Raw genomic sequence first — 21,174 nt, forward strand, 5'->3', positions numbered from 1 at the left:
CGCCTGTAGTCCCAGCTACTCGGGAGGCTGAGGCAGGAGAATGGCGTGAACCCGGGAGGCGGAGCTTGCAGTGAGCTGAGATCCTGCCACTGTACTCCAGCCTGGGCGGCAGAGCAAGACTCCGTCTCAAAAAAAAAAAAGAAAAAAAAAAGAAAAAAAAAGCTCACTAAGAGTACACGTTATTCCCAGAGAGAGACTACTTGATAACTTTTCTTTTCTTGAGATGGGGTCTCATTCTGTCACCCAGGCTGGAGTGCAGTGGCCTGATGTTGGCAAACTACAATCTCTGCCTCCCAGGCTCAAGCAATCCTCCCACCTCAGCCTCCCGAGTAGCTGGGACCATAGGTATGTGCCATCACACCCAGTTAATTTTTTGTATTTTTGGTCGAGACAGGGTTTCCCCATGTTGCCCAGGCTAGTCTTGAACTCCTGAGCTCTAGCAATCTGCCCACTTTGGCATCTCAAAGTGCTGGGATTACAGGCATGAGCCACCATTGTTTTTTTTTTTTTGAGACAGGGTCTTCCTCTGTCACCCAGGCTGCAGTGCAGTGGCATGATGATGGCTCACTGTAGTCTCAACCTCCCCAGACTCAGATGATCCTCCCACCTCAGCCTCCTGAGTAGCTGAGACTACAGGTATGTGCCACCAGGCCCAGCTAATTTTTGTATTTTTTGTAGAGATGGGGTTTTGCCAGGTTGCCCAGGCTGGTCTAGAACTCCTGGGCTCAAGTGAGTCACCTGCCTTGGCCTCCCAAAGTGCTGGGATTAGAGGTGTGAGCCACCACACCCGGCGATGACTGTTTTCAGGTGCTCCCTTGCTTTGGATACAGGACTCTGGCTTCTCATTGAGCTGGGTCAGCAGGGGTTCATTTTGTGCCTTCCTCAAGGAGCCAATGAACATTCCCACATGGATCCCTGAACTAATCTCATTTCTTCTACTAAGCCAGCTGCCACTCGATGAACCACACTATTCTGGTCTGACAGGGTAAAGGTTGCCATCTGGATACGGGGCTGGATTGGTTGTTATAAGGACAGTGCTAAGAAGAATGAACCAGTTGGGACTCTCCTTGTAGCCAACTCTTGGCCCTAGAGGTAAATATTTGAAGCCTGCACCCTACCACCCAAGGCTTGTTTCCATCCTCATAGGTGATCAGAGGCAGGAATGACCTTAGAAACCCAGAACCTCATTTTTTATTTTATTTTATTTTTCTTTTACAGATGGGGTCTCATTCTGTTGCCCAGGCTGAAGTGCAATGGCGTGATCATAGCTCATTGCAGCTTCCAAGTCCTGAGCTCAAGCGATCTGCCTGACTCAGCTTCCCAAAGTGCTAGAATTACAGGTGTGAGCCTCCATGCCGGCCGCAGAACCTCATTTTATATGTGAGTGAATTTAGACCTCAGCTAATTCACAGTAAAGACCAGACTGGGACAGCCCGATTCCCAGTTGCTTGTTCTGCCTCTGCCCAGCCTTCCTTCATCATACACACATCACTCTGCTTTCCCTTGGACACTCCCACATAATCTCTCCTCCTGCTTGGGTCAGTGGTACCCATGGTCACTACTGCCAGTGCCACTTGGGACTCTGGATCTGTCACCAAGACGCTGGTTAGCCCCAGCCTGGACTGCTTTCTGGGCAGCAGGAAGGAAGATGCCAATATGGCAAAAGGGGAAGACTTTGACAGTTATGCCTCAGAAACCAAGAAAGGTGCATCCATTGCTCCCAGGGCTTTAGAAAGTCATTTCCCACAGGGATCTCCACCTTGGGTTCCCTCCCACCAGCCCCCTTATCAATGTCACCGTCACATGTTGCCTCCAAACTCCCGAACTCCATGTGGATTTCTCGGTTTTGCTGGCTTGCACCTTTCTCAGGAGTGGGCTGGACTGGCTTGGAAAGGCTTGGTTTTCCTTTAACATTTCCAGAACCAGGCCTCTCCTTCTCGTCTGTTCAGATAAGTGAAAACAGGCAGTAGAAAGGGGGAAAAATGTCCAGCCTTGCCAAAGTCCATAAAGACAGATGGTGAAGAAGAGAGGGAAAGAGCACAAGAAACCACAGGGAGGGAGCAAGCGGAGGACAATGCAGATGAGTGGGAGAGAAAGAAGGCTTGAGAGGAGCACAACAGAGAGAGGCCAGGACTGAAAACAGCAAGATGGAATGTACTAAGCAGACGGCTGCTGACAAAGGAAGCAGTGACGCCACTTTGTAGAAATCAGAACGCCCTGTTCCTCTCCAAACCTGCAAAACAAGCACCCTTCCGGATGGAGCTCCCCAGCCCACTGAAACGCCATAAATTTCACCTGGGTCATGGCCTGCCAGAGGGTTGGCTTCTCAGCCTCACCTTTTGCTGGGGCGTGCACTTCTCTGCCTTCTGCCACGCTCTGGCCAGCTCCCACAGACTCCCTCCCCTCCAGCTGGAGCAAAAGGGGTGACGCATGTCCCTCCCAGCAGCCCTCTGGGTCTGGGTGCCCAGGCTGGAGGTTGGAGCCCCAGGGAAGCCGGGCCTGCGGGGGCGTGGGTGTGGCTACGCTCGGCTCTGTGATTGGCTGCACCAGGCTCCTTGGCCACCTCCCCCGCTTGGGCAGGAACTGAGCACGTGTTTCTAATTGTGGAAAAGCTGCTTCGTTTCCAGATCTATGATCTAGGAGGTAAGCAGTGCCGGCTGCCAAAAGGCACTGATAGGCAAAGAAAACACGGAGGCCTGTTTGACCTCTAACGCACACAACCCAAGGCTCTGATAAGGTTCCAGTTCTGCCCACGCAGGTCACACGGAACAGTCTTTCCTCGTCAAAGACCCAGAGAGGCCTGGAGGTGTGGGGGAGTGGCGAGACTCGGATCCAGCTTCACAGAACCCTCCTAGAATCCTTCTCTATTCCCCGCTAACCCCCACCTCAGGGCCAAGACATTTTTCATAGCAGGTGAGGAGCCACATTATAAAGTCTTTCGGCACCTTGATTATTGTACATGTAATATAACTTGTCTGATGAAGTTATACATGTAACTTGACTGGTGAAAGACAAAAACGTTAAAAAAAAAAAAAAAAACACAAAAAGCCACACAACAGCAACCAAAAAAAATCAAAGCAGCCCTTCCTCATAAACTGCGCTTTGATCCCAGCTTCTATAAAGTGCACAGTGGGGAGTGTGGTTTTGAAACAGATCTTGCCTATCGCACTATAGTAACATTTCCCCTTCTCCAGCCCTTTTCATCTCGAAGCGCTTAAAATGTTTTAGAAATCTCGGAACCCCCTCCAAAGGAGAGGAGGTGCTCTGAGCCTTCCGGAAGGGCCTCTGTCTTCCAAGGACACACCAGCAGAGGAGGAGGGTGCCGAGAAGCTGTGAGGGCTGTGAGTGCTCCTGGAGGCACACAGCTTTTACCAAACACTTCCAGCTAAGCTCCTGCCCATACTGCCCCATCCCCTCCCCTCCTCCCTTCGTGGCTCTGTCTTCCCCTTCCTTCTTACCCTATTAGCTCCTGTGCCAGCTGCTGGAGCTGGAGTTTCTGCTGAATCACCACCCAGTACTTAGCTCAGCCAAGAGGCAGGAATACCCAGCTCAGCATTTTCCAAGAGCTGAGTAGTTCTCTCTTCAGCATGAGCTAAACATGGCTCCTCAGCTGGCCTGAGCCGGGGAGAACCGAAAAACTGAAGATACCAGGAAATCCAGGGGTGGCCTGCCATGCCACCGTGGGGAACCCTATTTTAATCCTACTCATTACTTTTTCAGCCTGGACCTGAAAAATTGCTCTCACACCCCAATTCTCAAGACTGATGTCCCCCAGATGCGGAGCAAGGTAGATGAGAATGGGTTCTGTTGAGTCTGCACTGAGCCCAGGAAAGGCTAGCCTGACCCTCCATCATATTTCAGTCTTGGAAGACAGGGTATGGATCCTGTGAGGTTTAGTTGGTTCTTGGACCAGAAGGCTTGTAGGCTCTGTTGGTGTTCACTAAATTCTATAAACCTGGACCCAGGCTGCAAAATTCCCCCAAAATGGTTCAGTTATAACCCAATTCCAATGGTAGCTCGTACTTAAACTTGCTAAACTCTTTTTTCTTTTCTTTTCTTTTCTTTTTTTTTTTTTTTGAGATGGAGTTTCGCTCTTGTTGCCCAGGCTGGAGTGCAATGGCGTGATCTCGGCTCACCGCAACCTCTGCCTCCCGGGTTCAAGCGATTCTCCTGCCTCAGCCTCCTGAGTAGCTGGGATTACAGGCATGTGCCACCACGTCCAGCTAATTTTGTATTTTTAGTAGAGACGGGGTTTCTCCATGTTGGACAGGCTGGTCTCGAATTCCCGACCTCAGGTGATCCACCAGCCTCAGCCTCCCAAAGTGCTGGGATTACAGGGGCGAGCCACTGCGCCTGGACTTTTTTCTTTTTTAAATATGGAATGCTTCGCGAATTTGCATGTCATCTGTACATGGGGCCATGCTCATCTTCTCTGTACTGCTCCAATTTTAGTATATGTGCTGCTAAAGTGAGCACAACTTGCTGAACTCTTATAACAGAGATGCCCTTTCTTCTTTCCCCCAAAGCTCCAAGTACCACTGGGCCTCACTCCCATAAGCCTTCTGATTTTATGTTCTTAGGTATGTAATATAAATTTGGTGTGTCACATTAATCCTTAAAATTTTACCGGACACAGGGCCTGGCCCGGTGGCTCACGCCTGTAATCCCAGCACTTTGGGAGGCCGAGGCGGGCGGATCACCTGAGGTCCAGAGTTCGAGACCAGCCTGAACAACATGGAGAAAGCCTGACTCTACTAAAAATACAAAAAATTAGCCGGGCGTGGTGGCGCATGCCTGTAATCTCAGCTACTCAGGAGGCTGAGGCAGGAGAATTGCTTGAACCAAGGAGGCAGAGGTTGCGGTGAGCCAAGATGGTGTCATTGCACTCCAGCCTGGGCAACAAGAGCAAAACTCGATCTCAAAAAAAAAAGTTTACCAGACACAATTAATGGGTGACTCCATTTAAATCATGGGCCCTGGCTCCTCTGAGAAAAACAAAGTGATCCTTGACAGTCAGCAACAAAAGGCCAGAGGAGAATTTAAGTTTCTAGGCTGGTACAAGAAAGTAGGCAAATCTTTACCACACCTGGTGGAAGCTGAACTCCAAAAGAGTTTCCTGTTTCAGGAAACCTCAGTCCCATTCACTATTCTCCCAATCAGAAGTAGACATATTTCCAGAAACAAGCCCCTCATTCCCCACTTTCCAGGGTGTGGGCTGTGTAGGCACACACACTCTCTGAACAGCAGAACTTCGGTCTGAGAGTAAAAGCTGAAGAGCAGAAGAGACACTATGGGAATCAGGAAAGAGGAGGTGATCCGGGAGAGCAGTTGAAGCACATTGAAATGAAGAAGACTGACTTCTCAGGTAGCTTACTTACTCTGCCATTATAGATATAGAGTCTAAAAGCACAGGGGATGCTTCCTCAAGTCCCAGCAACAGATCTTAAGTGTTGAAGAGTGAGTAAAAAGGGTGACAAAGACAGAGGGATCAACTTGACTAGTTTGAACCACACCAATTCAGACAATATGACAATATGTACAGACAATACGAACCAGTGTTGTCCCTGATTTACTTCACTTGTATCCCCAACAAGACCATGCAATCCTTGACTCCTTCAACCTTAATCACCAAGGGCTACCAATTCTATCTTCTAATGCTAACCAAAAGCATCTACTTTTCTCTACTCCCACTGCCCCAAGATGCACATGACGGTCATCTCTAACCTGAATCCCTACAACTGCATTGTAATCGTCTTTTCTTGCCTCTGATTTATTCCCCTCACCAATCCATCCTTTAGCCTTGCAGCATGACTCTCCTAAGATATAAATACGATCATGTCGGTCTTCTGTTTGAAACCCTTCAAACCTCATTCCTCCTAGGGGAGAGCCTAATCTCTTTATGGCCCATGAGGCCTTTTGTGATGGGGTCCTTGCTTCTATTATACATTTCTTGCCTCCTAGTCATGGTGTGGCTATACTGAACAACCTTTAGTTCCCACAAACAGCTGTGATTTTTCCTGTCCTCAGACCTTGACATATGTTAATTCGTTCTGCTAGAACATTCTCCCCACCCCATTCTACTCCACCCTCCCTCCATGCTGAACATTTCCTGACTATTTCCAACTGGTCTTTCAGCCTCAATTTACATGTCACTTTCTCTAAGAGTTTCTTCAACCCCAGTCCCATCTTCACTTTTCTTGTAGGAGCTGCCTGGATGCTGTCCTCTTGGGGAACTGGAGTTCCCTGTATACTTGTCGGGAACATCCACTGGACTGTGAGTTCCTTGGTACAAGAGCTAAGTATCCCCATGCCTGCCACAGTGCCTGGAGCAGAACAGACACTCAAATATTTAATAATGTATGACTGATTCTGTATTACCTGCGGCATCATAGAGGACACACAGGTGGGTGCAGTATAATCTGTGTTAAGAAAGAAGACTAAATCTGCTGCTGCTGCTTCATGTGAGAATGAGAGTCTTTTGGTTCATTGTTGTCCTCTCTGTGCCAAGAACAGTAACTAGCCAATCATGGGCACTTGATAAATGTTTGCTGAATGAATGAAGTGTGGCATTTATATAATATTTCCCAAGAGTCCTAATCCCTTTCTAAGTTATACTGCTCTAGAGCAGGCAGAATTTTGAGCAGGATCCTGGAAGTACTACCCTGGGGAAGATTCTAACCAAAGACCTGCTCAGCACCCCTCGGGGCTCTAGGGAGGACATGGAAGGCAAACATAGACACATTTTTTTTTTTTTTGAGACAGTCTAGCTCTGTTGCCCAGACTGGAGTGCAGCGGCACAATCTCGGCTCACTGCAACCTCCGCCTCCTGGGTTCAAGCGATTCTTCTACCTCAGTCTCCCGAGTAGCTGGGACTACAGGTGCGCACCACTGTAAATCATACCTTATCTCTTCTTAGTGTAGGAGTTCAGTATGGTGATTAGCTGATGGAATTTTTTTATTCGTTTTCTTTTTTTTTTTTTTTTGAGACGAAGTCTTGCTCTGTCCTCCAGGTTGGAGTGCAGTGGCGCGATCTCGGCTCACTGCAGCCTCCGCTCCCAGGTTCATGCCATTCTCCTGCCTCAGCCTCCCGAGTAGCTGGGACTACAGGCGCCTGCCGCCACGCCTGGCTAATTTTTTTTGCATTTTTAGTAGAGACGGGGTTTCACTGTGGTAGCCAGGATGGGCTCAATCTCCTGACCTCATGATCCGCCCGCCTCGGCCTCCCAAAGTGCTGGGATTACAGGCGTGAGCTACCGCGCCCGGTCCTGCTGATGGATTTTTTTAGTTTCTTTCTCTTTTCCAAAAAAAAAAAAAAAAAAAAAAAACCACACAAATCTGCTTACAGAATAATTTTCATCTTAATGCATCATAAAAATGAAAAATGAGATGTTAGTCAAACTGGCCATTGAGTAAAAATCAAGAGATTTTCAATACATTTAGATTTTAAATGCTGGCGAGTTAGAAGGTGTACAGAGAACAATGGAGTCTTGGATGTATAGGAATTAAATGTAGGCCAGTCTGTATTTGTCTGAATTCATATAAACAAGGCTGATCGGATACCCGAAGAACTCTCTGGGGACTAGGGAAGGGCAAGAAGGCAGTGCTGCCCAGGTATCTGAAGGAATATGTTTAGTGTCTGGGGATGAGAAGTTTAGGGGTAGAGAATATGAAGGCTCAAGGGAAAATAAACTGAGGTTAAGGGATTTAGATGATAGGAAAGACTGTTGAATGCTCTGATGTGAAGGGATTGATTAAATTTGTAAGAGACTTGCAAAACAACCCACGAGTTTCTCTGTGACAGCATTCTGCACCAGGCAGTTGGAGGCTTTCTGCAGAGGAATTGCAAAGCAACTCAGGAGTTTGAAGCAACACGTGAAGTCCTTTCCTTTCCAAATAGCTCAAGGAAGAAGAGAAATCTGAAGCCCTGGAAAAAGCTAGTCTCTTAGGAATCTCAGTAGCAAGATAGAAAACAAGATTAGACGCATTTTTTCCTTGAGAAATGCATACAGGATATTTCTTTCTCCTGAGGGTGAGGAAGGAGAAGGAGCTTCTTTAGGTCAAGACATTCAGGGAGAAGTGAGGAAGTTGAATAAAAAGAATTGATTCCACTCAGGTGCTGGACATGACTCCAACCCCAAATGAGAGGAAGGAGGCCAGGAGCTGAATGAATGAAAGGTGACCCAGTCTCCAAGAGAATGGGGGACAAATATATCCCAAAGGAAAACTCAGAGTTGCACAGATGCACATATGGAAGCCTGGGAAAGGGTGTCCCCTGGACCCAGTGCTTCCTCTGGATCACTGTGGACACTTTGTTTACAATTAGAGACCCAGGTAACAGCCAAAAGATGTGGCTACAGGATAAAAGGGCAAGCTGTAGGCTGGGTGCAGTGGCTCACACCTGTAATCCCAGCACTTTGGGAGGCCAAGGTGGGCGGATCACGAGGTCAGGAGATCGAGACCATCCTGGCGAACACGGTGAAACCCCATCTCTACTGAAAATACAAAAAATTAGCCAGGCATGGTGGCGGGTGCCTGTAGTCCCAGCTATTCGGGAGGCTGAGGCAGGAGAATGGCGCGAACCCAGGAGGCAGAGCTTGCAGTGAGTTGACATCGCACCACTGCACTTCAGCCTGGGTGACAGAGGGAGACTCTGTCTCAAAAAAAAAAAAAAAAGGGCAAGCTGTAGGAATAACCTGTCAATACATATGTCTGTGCAGCCAGATCTGTACAGTAACAGATGCACTTTATTTAGAACTATCCACTATGACGGCAGCTACTGGCCAGGGGCTGATGATGAGGGCAGCTATCGCTGCTGACTCTTTTTATATCTTACTTGGATCTTTTATATGGGGAATATAGTCATTTACTTATGAAATAATACAAAAGAAGAAAAACACACAAGCAAATCACAAAAGGTATCAAAACCAAGTTCTAACACTTCCCAGTCCCCTCCTAACTCCCTCCCCTCCCACTAATAGACTTGTTCTGGAGAAGGGAGAAAGGCTTTTTATTTAATTAAAATGTAAAATGCTTTCTCTCTCTCTCCCTCTTTTTTTTTTTTCTTTTCTTTTTTATTGCCGGGTGGCTAGGGATATTCTGCTGACTCAGCAGTGAGTAATCAGCTTTGACCTAAATAATAGAATAACTCGAAGTGGCAGCTGCAGTTGCATAAGTGTGATCCAAGTCTGCAGTTCCTTCCCTCTCCCTCTCCTCTCCCCCACCAGCTCCAGGACCCGGCAGGCGAGCCAGTTTCAGCAGGTTCTTTCCACCTCTCCACCCCCACCACCTGGCTCGTCCCAACTTCATTTCTCATCAGTTCTTTTCCAAAACAGCCCCACCATGGAAGCAGACTTGACCTCATCTCCTCCCTCCCGCAGCAAACCCTCACCATGGGCTTTACCACATGGGCTCTCCCTGCTGGGCCCTGCGCCCTGTCCTCCAGTGCCCTCCATTATACACTCAATGACCTCTCCACAGAGGGTGGCCTTTCCTCAAAACCTCTTGCTTCACAGTCATCAGCATGTCACCACAGGACAGCAGGAAGCAGAGTTCCCCATGTGCGTATGTTCACGCCACACCCGAACTCTCTACTGCGTCTCTCAAAACAGATACAAGCTGGGCTTATTTTATGCAGCTGGCTTGCCTGGCACCTGCTAAGAGGATGAGGAGGGCTGGATGATGGTGGGGGTAGGTGGATGGGTGGGAGGGGTGCTAGAATAAAAAGTGCCAGCATTTAATGAAAGATAGCATCTACCAGCCGGGCTCAGTGGCCTCACTTTGGGAGGCCGAGGTGGGTAGATCACTTGAGGTCAGGAGTTCAAGACCAGCCTGACCAACTGGGGGAAACCCCATCTCTACTAAAAATACAAAATTAGCTGGGCATGGTGGCGCATGCCTGTAATCCCAGCTAATTGGGAGGCTGAGGCAGGAGAATCACTTGAACAGGGGAGGCAGAGCTTGTAGTGAGCCAAGATGGCACCACTACACTCCAGCCTGGGTGAGAGTGAGACTCCGTCTCAAAAAAAAAACCCAAAAAACAAAAAACATCTACCAAGCCTTCCTGACAGCTTGGTTCTTGTTTTATTGAATACCTTGTAAGAGGATTGGATGCTTATCTGGTATGGCCTGCCATAAAATAAAATTGAAAAAAAAAGAGGACTAGAGGGTCCTATAGAAGTGGATTTAAAAAAAAAAAGTATTCAACAAACCAGAAAACAGAACGTCTGTACACAGACTCAAAGCAACTGGGAGTGTCAGGCATAAGGAAAGGGAGAAAGGAAGTTTGTGTATAGCTAATGCATGTACGTGTGCACCCTGCTGGGCAGAGGGATGGCAGCTCCACAAGGCCTTCACAGCTAGGAGGAAAGGGATGCTGCAGCATCCCTTTGTGGAGCTGGTGTGGAGTTGGTTTCCATTTCCCCTAAAGGAAATAAGGAGGAATACGCTTGGGAATAAGAAGGATTTAAGAAGATTTTTCTGCTTATGAAGGTAGACAAATATTTGAACACGTATTTCAAGGACACTGAAAATTCCTATCTTTGGAGGACAAGATTGGCTACTGTTAAGTTGGAGATAATTTCCTTGCAGTTCTGCTGAGAAGGCAGAGGACGAACTTAGATAAGCTTTACTGAATCTTTGACTACAGGAATAGAGGAGGGGGGTCTTGTCATTTTTGTCATCAACCAGTTTCGAAATTTCTCCTTGGCTTGGTGCTCTCAGAGTGTAGGTGAGGGGTAGGCTGTGGAGAGGACTGTGTAACCTGTCATTCTGGAGCAGGGCTACGGGCAGGTGCCATTCTTATCTCCTAGGAGGGATTGGATCTTTCTGGTCTGAGGGGACGCCCAAAGGGCTACACTACTTTGGAGGGTCTTTGTGCAAGAGGTCAAACCCTTGGCAGATTTGGGGAATGCAAAGGAAGCCATGGGGTCTGGCTGCCCGGAAACTTCATCAGCCTGTGGCCTGGCTCCTCTCCTAGGGTACAAACTGAACAGCCTCGGGGTTCTTGATTTCTAGGAGGGTAAGGGTGGCCTCTTGTCCGAGACACTTTAGCAGCGTCAGCGAAAAAAGGAAACTGTCTGTGTGCAAAGAAACACCAAAACAGCAGTGGCCAGCACTTCTGTGGCCCTGCTTCCCACCCTCCCATTAGCCAATCTGATGACAGAAACGGCACTCTTCCTGCATTCCCACACCCTCACTCCTCCCCCTCCCCCTCTCAGCTCTGGATCCAGCTAGGACGCAAGGATAAAGTGGCCCCAGCATCTTGCCCACCCTCAGTGGCTGAGATGACTGGGGTACTGGGTGTCTAACATTGTGCTGAGGGTATCCCCTTCCTTCTCTCTTGCAGTCCTTGTGACCACGACCTCTTGAGGCAGCTAGGATTCACTCCCCACCTCACAGTAGGGTGGGCGGGTGATTCTGCGCAGCACTCACCACCGCAGTTAGAAAGTGGTGGACTGGAGATGCAGGTGCAGGCAGCCTGATTTTGGAGCCTGCATTCCTCTGCCTCCAGATCTGTGAGCAGGCCCGACCAAACACAAGGAATACACCCCCCAAAAAATGTCTTGGCCCCATATCACAAATGGCCTGGGTGGTGGAGGTCTGTTCCAGGGTTGACCACCACTTCCAAAGAGGGCTCACTTGCCAAGGAGACCGCCTCTTGGGTCCCCGCTGCCTGCCCTGTAAGAGGCTACTGAGGTAGGTGAGTGATCTCTTCCTCCCCCATCCCATAGCAGGGCAGAAGGAAAAGTGTCAGGACCTGGGAAGTTGTATGGCCAGGATAATCACTACCCTCAGCTAAGTGTGTGTGTGTTAGAAGGTGTGGGAAGTCAGGGACCGAGTGAACTCTAGAGGTGGAGCCCCTGAAACATATCTAAGTATTTACTTTAGAAATTAGTTTTTGATTAAAGATGTAAGATACCCCAATCCATTGAGATGACTAATATCAGAGATAAAGTTTTGAGACTTCCTAGAAATACGGCTCTGCAGAACTTCTAGAAAGCCTCGCTAACCTATTCCAGCCCACAGAGATCTTTTCCCCTTCTCTGAATTTTACTGTTTCTGTTGTTTTTAATTTTCTTTTCTTTTCTTTTTTTTCTTTCTTTTTTTTTTTTTTTAGAGACAGGATCTCACTATGTTGCCCAGGCTGGAGTGCAGTGGCTATTATTCATAGGTGTGATCAAGCTCACTATAACCCAGAACTCCCAGGGTCAAGCAACCCTCCTACCTCAGCCTCCCAGGTAGCTGGAACTATGGTGTGCACCGCCATGCCTAGCTCCCTTCTCTGAATTTTTATGCAATTGAATCCTAACCACAGTATCCATCTATATGGCTTTTCTCCTAGTTAGAAAACTCATGAAGGGCAGGGACCATGGACAAACTCTTCTCCAAGAGATTTAAAAAAGCGTGACTTGACAAGTTGAAGTAGAAGTAGATGTAGAAGTACTGCCATGAAGCCAGAGTAATTTTCCTAGGAGCAGCTAGGAGTAGCCAGCACAGTGCAGTGTACTGGATAGACAAGAAATCAGGAGCCCTTGCACTCCACGCGGCCTGCCTCCCTGGGCAAGTCACTTGCCTGGCTCTCTGTTTCCTTATCTGTTCTGGAAAAATGTTAATACTGGCCCAGCTTACCTCATGGACTTGTCATTAGGCCCAAATCAGATAATATAGGTGAAAGTGCTTTGACCCGGCCAGTGAAAATTACAGTGCCTCCAAGGAGCTACTTAAGTTTCTTTCCTTCTTTCTTTCTCTCTCTCTCTCTTTCTTTCTTTCTTTCTTTCTCTCTCTCTTTCTCTCTCTCTCTTTCTTTCTTTCTTTCTTTCTTTCTTTCTTTCTTTCTTTCTTTCTTTCTTTCTTTCTTTCTTTCTTTCTTTTTTCTTTCTCTCTCTCTCTTTCTTTCTTTCTGTCTGTCTTTCTTTCTTTTTTTTTTTTTCCACCAGACAATTGTATGCAGAATCCATTCATACAAAACACACTTGTAGGAAACTGAAAGAAAAGTAATGGGGAAAAGAAAAGGAGGCAGGGTGAGGTGGCTCAGGCCTGTAATCCCAGCACTTTGGGAGGCCAAGGTGGGCGGATCACTTGAGGCCAGGAGTTCAAAACCAGCCTGGCCAACATGGTGAAATCCCATCTCCACAAAAATTACAAAAATTAGCCGGGCATGGTGGCTCACGCCTGTAATCCCAGCAACTTGGGAGTCTGAGGTGGGAGAATTGCTTGAACCTGGGAGACGGAGGTTGCAGTGAATGGAGATCACGCCACTGCACTCCAGCCTGGGAGACAGAGTGAGACCCTGCCTCCAAAAAAAAAGGAGAGAAGGAAGGAGAGTCAGAGACATGTAGACCACCAGGGAGGCTAAAAGAGGCCATCCCTCAGACCGTGCACAGTGGCTCACACCTGTAACCACAACACTTTGGGAGGCCAAGGCAGGAGGATCACTTGAGCCCAGGAATTCAAGGCTGCAGTGAGCTGTGATCGTGTGACTGCACTCCAGCCTGAGTGACAGAGGACTCTGTTCTAAAAATAATAATAATAAATATAATAAAAGAGGCTGTCTTGCTACAAAGACCCAGATGACACTTACATAAGCAGATGGCAGCCAGGAGCCGAAGGCCAGACTCTGGGGGGAAGCAGGTGGGGAAGAGCGGCTGCAACACGTAGTTGGAGAAGGTGAGGGCAATGACAGCCTGGTTGGTGGGGTAGATCACCAGCACAGCAATCCACAGCCTCAGGAACCTGAAGGAGGAATGGGACATCCCCGCCAACAGGCATGGCAGGGATGCAGAGCCATCAGGGGAGAGCCTGGGCAAGTCATGTATCTCTTTTTTATTTTCAGAGATGCTGAAGAGCCCAGCCTCTGCCCCCACCCACAAATGAGACACCCAGCCCTCTGCAATGACAATAAAATGGTTTAATGATGAAGAGCTAAATTTCCACAAGCACTGACACAAGTCTTGGCATTCTTTCCTTCTCTCCTTTCATCATCTCTTCTCCATCACTGTGGCCACCAGCATCCAATGGTGGAAAAACAAAATTTGCAACCCCTGAATGTTGATAGACAGGACATACTAAGTGTGTGGTTACAGAAGCAACAAACAGGAGAGGTATCAAGTCGAGGTTTGCAGGGGAAGCACCTTCCACACCCTTTGGCCCATTGGTGAGGATTTACCAATGGCAGGGGTGCAGAAATTGAGGAAATTTAAGATTAGGGCCCAACTCTAGAGGGAGGCCATTATCCTTGGTAGTGTGAGAAGAGGGTACACTCTACCTTAGGTGGCCGCTCTCACTTGTCAAGATAGAAGAGCTTTGTTTTTGTGATGTGCTTTCTCTGGGAATCTATGGTCAGTGTTGTTATACAGTTCTGTTTGCTCTCACTCATAGCATCCTTCCCATTAAGATCAACATAGAGGTCAAAACTACAAAACTGGTCCCTCCGTCATTCTCAGAAGCCTCGAGGGGACACAAGGCTACACTAGCAACCATGGCAGGAAAGCAGAAGAGACATTCCATTCTCTAGCACCCCCTGGCACACTGGAGACTGGAAACTCCTAGCGTTGGCTTTTTCCGATCTGACCTCCTTCTGAATGTCTTCCTCCTTTTCCCCTAGACCATTCGGGTCTCCACAGATCCTCTTACCCAGCCAGTCCTCCGAAGATGTCCTTGACATAGGAGTAGTCACCTCCAGATTTGGGGATGGTGACCCCGAGTTCAGCATAGCAGAGGGCTCCCACAACTGTGATGAAGCCTGTCACGATCCAGACGATGAGCGCAAGGCCCACAGAACCGGCATTCTCCAGCACGCCCTTTGGCGAGACAAATATTCCAGAGCCGATGATGTTCCCTGCATGGGACACCAAGGGTAAGAAGGGGAGACAGTAGAGACAGGATGGTTGGCAGGATTGGCATTTGGAGGGTGGTCTCATCTCCGATCTGATTCTGAAATGCCTTGGAGATACGTAAATGATCTGCAGGCAGGTGTGTCTAGCAATGATTCTCCCTGAAGTAGGGTAAAGAGGAGCAGAGAACTGACACATATTGACTAGGAACTTGGTCAGGTACTTTCCACATCTCATTTAATCCTCAGGACGACACTATGGAATCAGATATCATTTCTCATATTTTACAGAGGAGGAAACTGAGTCTCAGAGATACCAAGTGAGTTGCCTAGGTCCACATTGCAGTAAGTGATGGTGAAGTATCGAATCTCAGGACCCTCCAGCTGAGAGACATGTGGTCCACCCAAAGTGACAAGGGCCTCAAGGCTCTGAAAATGGCAGGGCTGGAAAAGTGGACTGTTTTCAGAGAACACCTGCCCACTGGAAGGCTTCAAAAATGAGCCAAAAGACAATCTTTTTTGAACAGATTGTGGTCACACCCCAAGATTGGGGGTTTTCAAGACTTATGAGTGTGGAAAACATTCCTGGAGGCTGGCTTCTACCCTAGACATGACGGCCCCACCCTTGGTGAAGAACATAAAATAACTCTATAAAAACAGTGCTAGTAGTTTAGAAGTGGTGTGTAGGAATGCAATACGTACAAAGCCTCAGTACTATATTCTTTCAAAAGTCGTTACCCACCAATGTTCATGTGACCCTCAAAACAACCTTATGGAATTCAGGGAGAGGAGAGAGGCAGGTACTTCCCTCTCTATTTTACAAACGAAGAGATTAAGACATAGAGGGGTTAAGTGGCTTTCTCCAAATTCCACAGCCACTGATGGGTAAAATTGGATCTAGAAGTCAGTCTCCTGATGCTTAATCCAGCGCTCTTTCCACTAATCCACTTCTGCTTGTGTGCAGGGGCTGGCTTTCTCCTGAGAGGTGAGGCCCACAGCCAGTACTGAATGGCTGGCTGCTGGGTTGTGTGTGTTATGCAGAGGAGGAACAGAAGTGTGGAGGCTGTTCCTGACATGCTTCTTCCCAACTGTTCTCATGTCCACTTCTTGTGATAAAATAGGTCATTAAGGTCCATTGGGTGGGTGCTTTGAAAGTGCTGCTTCATGCTCTGCCCAGCTGCACCACTAAATGCCTGAGGAAAGGAGCAGAGACCAAATGGATCCAGGTGGAAAGGCAGAGCTAGAGTACCCTGAGGTCAGCTGGATTTGACTGTGTTCTAAGGACATCTCAAGCCTCCACGATCTCTCTGTAGTGGTCTGGAACCAGTGAGATGGAGATTGTAAATTCTATGCTCAGCTTTCAAAAACTGACACTCAGATCTCAACCATAACGCAACCTCAATCTAGCCCTGAGACTGAAATATAGAATCAGGGGGCACAGGCTGAAGTTACATACAGATGAAAAGGAAGCACATATTTGTCTCAAATATGTCTTCCTAATTTTGGTGCTAACAGTCTTTCGCAACAGAAAGGGGCTGCTTATAGAAATGAAACTAAGAAAAATAATTCCTCATCATCAAATTAGTGATATAACTATCAGGCAAAGAGAAGATAGAAAAAGGAGATTCTGAGTGCCACCAATCCTTACAGACTTCTCCTCTTCTTGTAGGTTTATGTAAAGTTCTACAATAGGACAACAGGACATCTTTCAGCCTCCTCTCTCAGACAGTCCCCATATGGTCTGTTCAGAAGTACTAGGTTAGTAGAGACTAAAAGACCTGCTTGTAGTATTCCAGGATTTAGGACACGTTCCCCCTGTCAAGTAATTCTTTGCCTGCCAAACTGCTGTTCCCTGAAAGACATCAAGTGCTGGGAAATGACAGATCTAGAGACAGGTTTGCTAATAGTGCTGAAAGACGATAGTAAATTCCTTGCCTAGCAGGAAATTATCAAAAGAGCGATCTATAGGGCATTTCAAAGCCAGCCAAGATGAAAGCAATAGAACTAGGGTTATAAAACCAGCTCAAGGGGTTAGAAAAACAATCAATAGCAGCAGAAAAACAAGGTTTGACTTTGGTCTTTAAGGTACTGAAAAGGAAGGAGTGTATAGCTAGGTGCTTCTTAGAGCCATGAATGGCTGTTGCAAGAGGGAAAATGACGATGGGTGTTATTTAATAGATCTGATCTTCTCAGGAATGAAGAGGGTCAATGTTCCACTAAGGGTTTGTAGAAAACAAACACTGCAGCAGGGATCAGTAAGTGCTTCTCTTCTGTTTTCACTCTGACATTTCGAGTGTGTGTGCTCTTTCCCTTGTTCTAGGCCACAGGAGCCACTGGAAGGTGGGATGTGCAACACTAACTGCCCACTTCTTGCCTTCACTTCTTCTTGGAGGCCCCAACCTTTAACAACGCTAGCAGAGAGCTGCCAGAGCGATTGCGAGGGTCACAGTAGATTGGCATTGGAATAAGAGTCCTCACTTCAAAAAATTGGGTTTCTCTCCCCAAAACCTTCATTTTGACCAAATTAAAATTACAAAGATAGGCCAGGCATTGGTGGCTCATGCCTGTAATCCCAGCACTTTGGGAGGCTGAGGCAGGAGGATCACTTGATCCCAGGAGTTCGAGACCAGCCTGGGTGATATAGGGAGATCCTATCTCTAAAAAAAAAAATTTTTTTTTTAAATTAGCCAGACTGGTGGCATGCACCTATAGTCCCAGCTACTAGGGAGGCTGAGGTGGGAGGACTGCTTGAGCCTGGGAGGGCGAGGCTGCAGTGAGCTGTGAGTATACCACTGCACTCTAGTGACAGAGCAAGACCCTGTCTCAAGTAAATAAATAAATAAATAAATGAATAAATGAATAAATAAAATTACAAAGATAAAAGCTGAAAAATATTGAGCTACACTAGTGTAAATTAAGTGCTAGGGAATAGGAAAAAAATTAGTGACTCTGATTCTAGGAAATCACCCCCTAGCAAACCAGAAGTCGAGAACACTTCCTTCACCTTAGCAGCCTCTGGGACGTCTGCAGGGGAAAGAATGTCACTCACAGCAGAAATATGTTCTAGAGTGGAAAAAAAATTGATGTTACGTTTACTCAACAGTAGGGTCTACTACTTCTATCCAATCTTTAGTGTGATTATCTATCTGATATTCATCTCCTCCAATAGACTGTAAGCACCATGAAAGCAAGAACTATGCTGCTTTCCCTTATCTGTGAAGTGTCCCCTAGTAGACACTCCATAATGTTTAATTAATAAATGATATCTGACACCGTTTGTGCCTCTCTACAGAGCAATTTAGTATTCCTATTTCTTTGGAACATCCAAATCCTGTGAGAATGTTAAGCATATACTGCAGGCAAATGAGTAAAGCAACCCACTTATTTCATTGCTAAGGAAAGTAGACTGACTGACTATTATTACCATCTCCTATTTATTTACTTATTTACTTTGAGATGGAGTCTCGCTCTGTCACCTAGGCTGGAGTGCAGTGGCACTTTCTCAGCTCACTGCAATCTCTGCCTCCCGGGTTCAAGTGATTCTCATGCCTCAACCTCCGGAGTAGCTGGGATTACAGGCGTGTGCCACCACACCTGACTAATTTTTTAATTTTTAGTGGAGATGGGGTTTCACCACGTTGGCCAGGCTGGTCTCGAACTCCTGACCTCAAGTGATCCACTCTCCTTGACTTCCCAAAGTGCTGGGATTACAGGCGTGAGTCACTGCGCCTGGCCTACCATCTCCAATTTATAGGGGAAGAAAGTAGGACAACTATTATTCCTGTTTTTCAAGTGGGGAAAATGAGGGCGGTATTATTATCCCTATTTTATGGATGAAGAAACTGAGACCTAGAAAGGCAGTTATTTGCCTAAATCATAGGGTAAGTTCGTTGTAGCTGGACTGAAACCTAAATCTTCTGTCACAGCCTCCAGCTTTTCCCTGAAAATAAAAGGTCTTCCTAATACACTAGGGTCAGTCTTCCATGCTCTACTTTATAGGCAATGGGCATGGTTCACAGGAGCAACTTATTAAAGAGTTGAAACACAGATCTGATTCATTCCTTCTATTGCAGTACCACCTTCAATGGGGACTTATAAAACATTGATATCCATTACCTTACTTGGTCTCCTAACTACTTGCTTAGGTGCACAGGGCAGGTTGTATCATTCCTATTTTACCATCGCAAAAACTGAGGCTCAGAGAGGTGAAGGGACTTTATCAAAGTCATGCACTGTATAAGTGGCAAGACCTGGATGAGAAGCTAAGTCCTTGGACTCGTGGTCCAGGCTTTCCTCCATGATTCCATGTTGCCTACCCTCTGGAAACTGTACAACAGACACTTTAACAGTTGGGCTTTTCAACTTGGACACTGTCTAAGTGAGACTTTTCCGGAGTGGCTTTGAAAAAGACGAACTGGGAAAAGGCTTTTCTACTTTGACTATGAACCTTTCTTTCCTTCTCTTTTCTTTCCTCCTTCCTTCCTTCCTTCCTTCCTTCCTTCCTTCTCTTTCTCTCTCTGTCTCTCTCTCTTTCATTCTTTTTTTTGAGACAGAGTCTCACTCTGTCACCCAGGCTGAAGTGCAGTGGCACGATCTCTGCTCACTGCGACCTCCGCCTCATGGGTTCAAGTGATTCTCCTGCCTCAGCCTCCTGAGTAGCTGGAATTACAGGTATGTGCCACTATGCCAGGCTAATTTTTGTATTATTAGTAGAAATGGGGTTTCACCATGTTGGACAGGCTGGTCTCAAACTCCTGACCTCAGGTGATCCGCCTGCCTTGGCCTCCCAAAGTGCTGGGATTACGTGCTTGGCCGTGGGTCTCACCACTCTTTCACCCAAGCTGGAGTGCAGTGGTGTGATCATACTCACTGCAGCCTCAAACCCCTGGGATCAAGTGATCCTCCTGTTTCAACCTCCCGAGTAGCTAGGACTATAGGTGTGTGCCACTACACCAAGCTAATTTTTTTTTTTAGGCGGAGCGGGGGGGTCTCACTATGTTGCCCAGGCTGGTCTCGAACTCCCGGCCTCAAGTGATCCTCCTGCCTTGGCTTCCTAAAGTGCTGAGATTATAGGCATGAGCCATCCCGCCCGGCCAACAAATGTTTCTTGATGAGATACAGGAAGAAAGTTGATCACTGTGGGTTTTTTCCTCCAATGTTTTAGCTTAGACTCTTCATCTGTAAAGCCACTTAGAATGAGATGCACATCTATCCGGTATTGCTGAGGTACTCAAGGTTAGAGTTTTAGTCCTGCTTCTATCCCCCCCAACTAATAAAGTAGTCATCTTATCACACAGATCTTCTTTAGTGAAGAATGAATTCTAGGATGCCTGGACAATGAAACCCAGTTTGGCTTGTTCTGTCAAAGAAAAACCAAGCAAACCATTTCATTAAAAAGGAGCCACGTTGTCTCAATGGGCAAGTCTTCACTAGAAAAATTGCCGGAATTGAGAAAACCCACATTTGCCGTGAATAATCACTAACTCCCCCATCTGTAGACCAATATCCATGTGACTCCCATTAAAGCATTACTCACATCTAGGCTTGTCCACACTAGAATGTTACAGCCATCAGAGAATTTCCTAAGGCATAGAATTACAGACTTCTGACGCCCAACAGACCCTCAGATCCAAAAGGCTTTGGCCTTCCTTACTCATGCTAGCCTTGAAATCTAGCTACAGCCTTCTCCCGGGGCTTGGAGGTTTTGGCCATTTCCATGATGTCCAGAGAAAGCTAGGTGATCCTGCTTTGTGTTTCTTCCACAAAGTGGCTGAGAGGATCTCAGAGCTTTTCAGGACTAAGGGAACAGCGTGAAAGCAGGTCTGGCATGTGGGGCCCAGGCTTTGATCTTCACGCCAGGCCTGGAAGCTCACCATGCCTCTCACCCTGTTTACACTTTCCCATCAGGACTGTACAAACAGCTCCTCAGGGGTGGTAGCAGGTCAAGACTCTGACACATGCCCTGAGGAGTCAACATCTTCTGCAGACTGAGATGTGGAAGGCGCTGCAGAACTCTGCTGCTCTGGATTCCTTATTGAAAACATGGAAAGGGCACTAGACTTAGAGCTGGAGGAGAAACTTTGTTCTTGCTTTGCTATGTGACCTGAATTTTTGTGAAAATCACTCCCTTCCTCTGCAGAATAGGAGTCATTGTTCCTGCCCTGCCTACCTCGACAGGGTTGTTGTGGGGAATCAAGGGAGGGCCTATATGTGAGTCTCTTTACAATTTGTGAAATGCTAACAAATGTAAGGAATGGTTAGGATTTGTAGCAGTAGGGACAGAGACCAGTCCTAGAAGAATTCAATGGACTTGCTTTGGAGGCTTGGCTCCAAAACAGTACTGT

General features: G+C 47.1%; 1 protein-coding gene across 5 annotated transcripts in view; it reads right to left on the minus strand.

Annotated features, from left to right (window-relative positions):
• SLC7A8 (solute carrier family 7 (amino acid transporter light chain, L system), member 8) overlaps window positions 1–21,174 on the minus strand; it is a 65,096-nt gene that overhangs the window by 31,828 nt on the left and 12,094 nt on the right. For 2 of the 5 annotated variants that reach the window (XM_011990665.1, XM_011990664.1), the window contains 2 exons: window positions 14,632–14,836; window positions 13,580–13,731 (listed from right to left, as the gene is read on the minus strand). In XM_011990665.1, coding sequence (XP_011846055.1) covers window positions 13,580–13,731; window positions 14,632–14,836 — 357 coding nt within the window. Of the gene's footprint in view, window positions 1–2,336; window positions 2,518–3,212; window positions 3,412–13,579; window positions 13,732–14,631; window positions 14,837–21,174 lie in introns of those variants that run through there. The other 3 variants (XM_011990668.1, XM_011990667.1, XM_011990666.1) reach the window with 2 other exon arrangements.

Source organism: Mandrillus leucophaeus, unplaced genomic scaffold (assembly GCF_000951045.1).
Source record: "Mandrillus leucophaeus isolate KB7577 unplaced genomic scaffold, Mleu.le_1.0 Scaffold380, whole genome shotgun sequence".
Lineage (NCBI taxonomy): Eukaryota > Metazoa > Chordata > Mammalia > Primates > Cercopithecidae > Mandrillus > Mandrillus leucophaeus.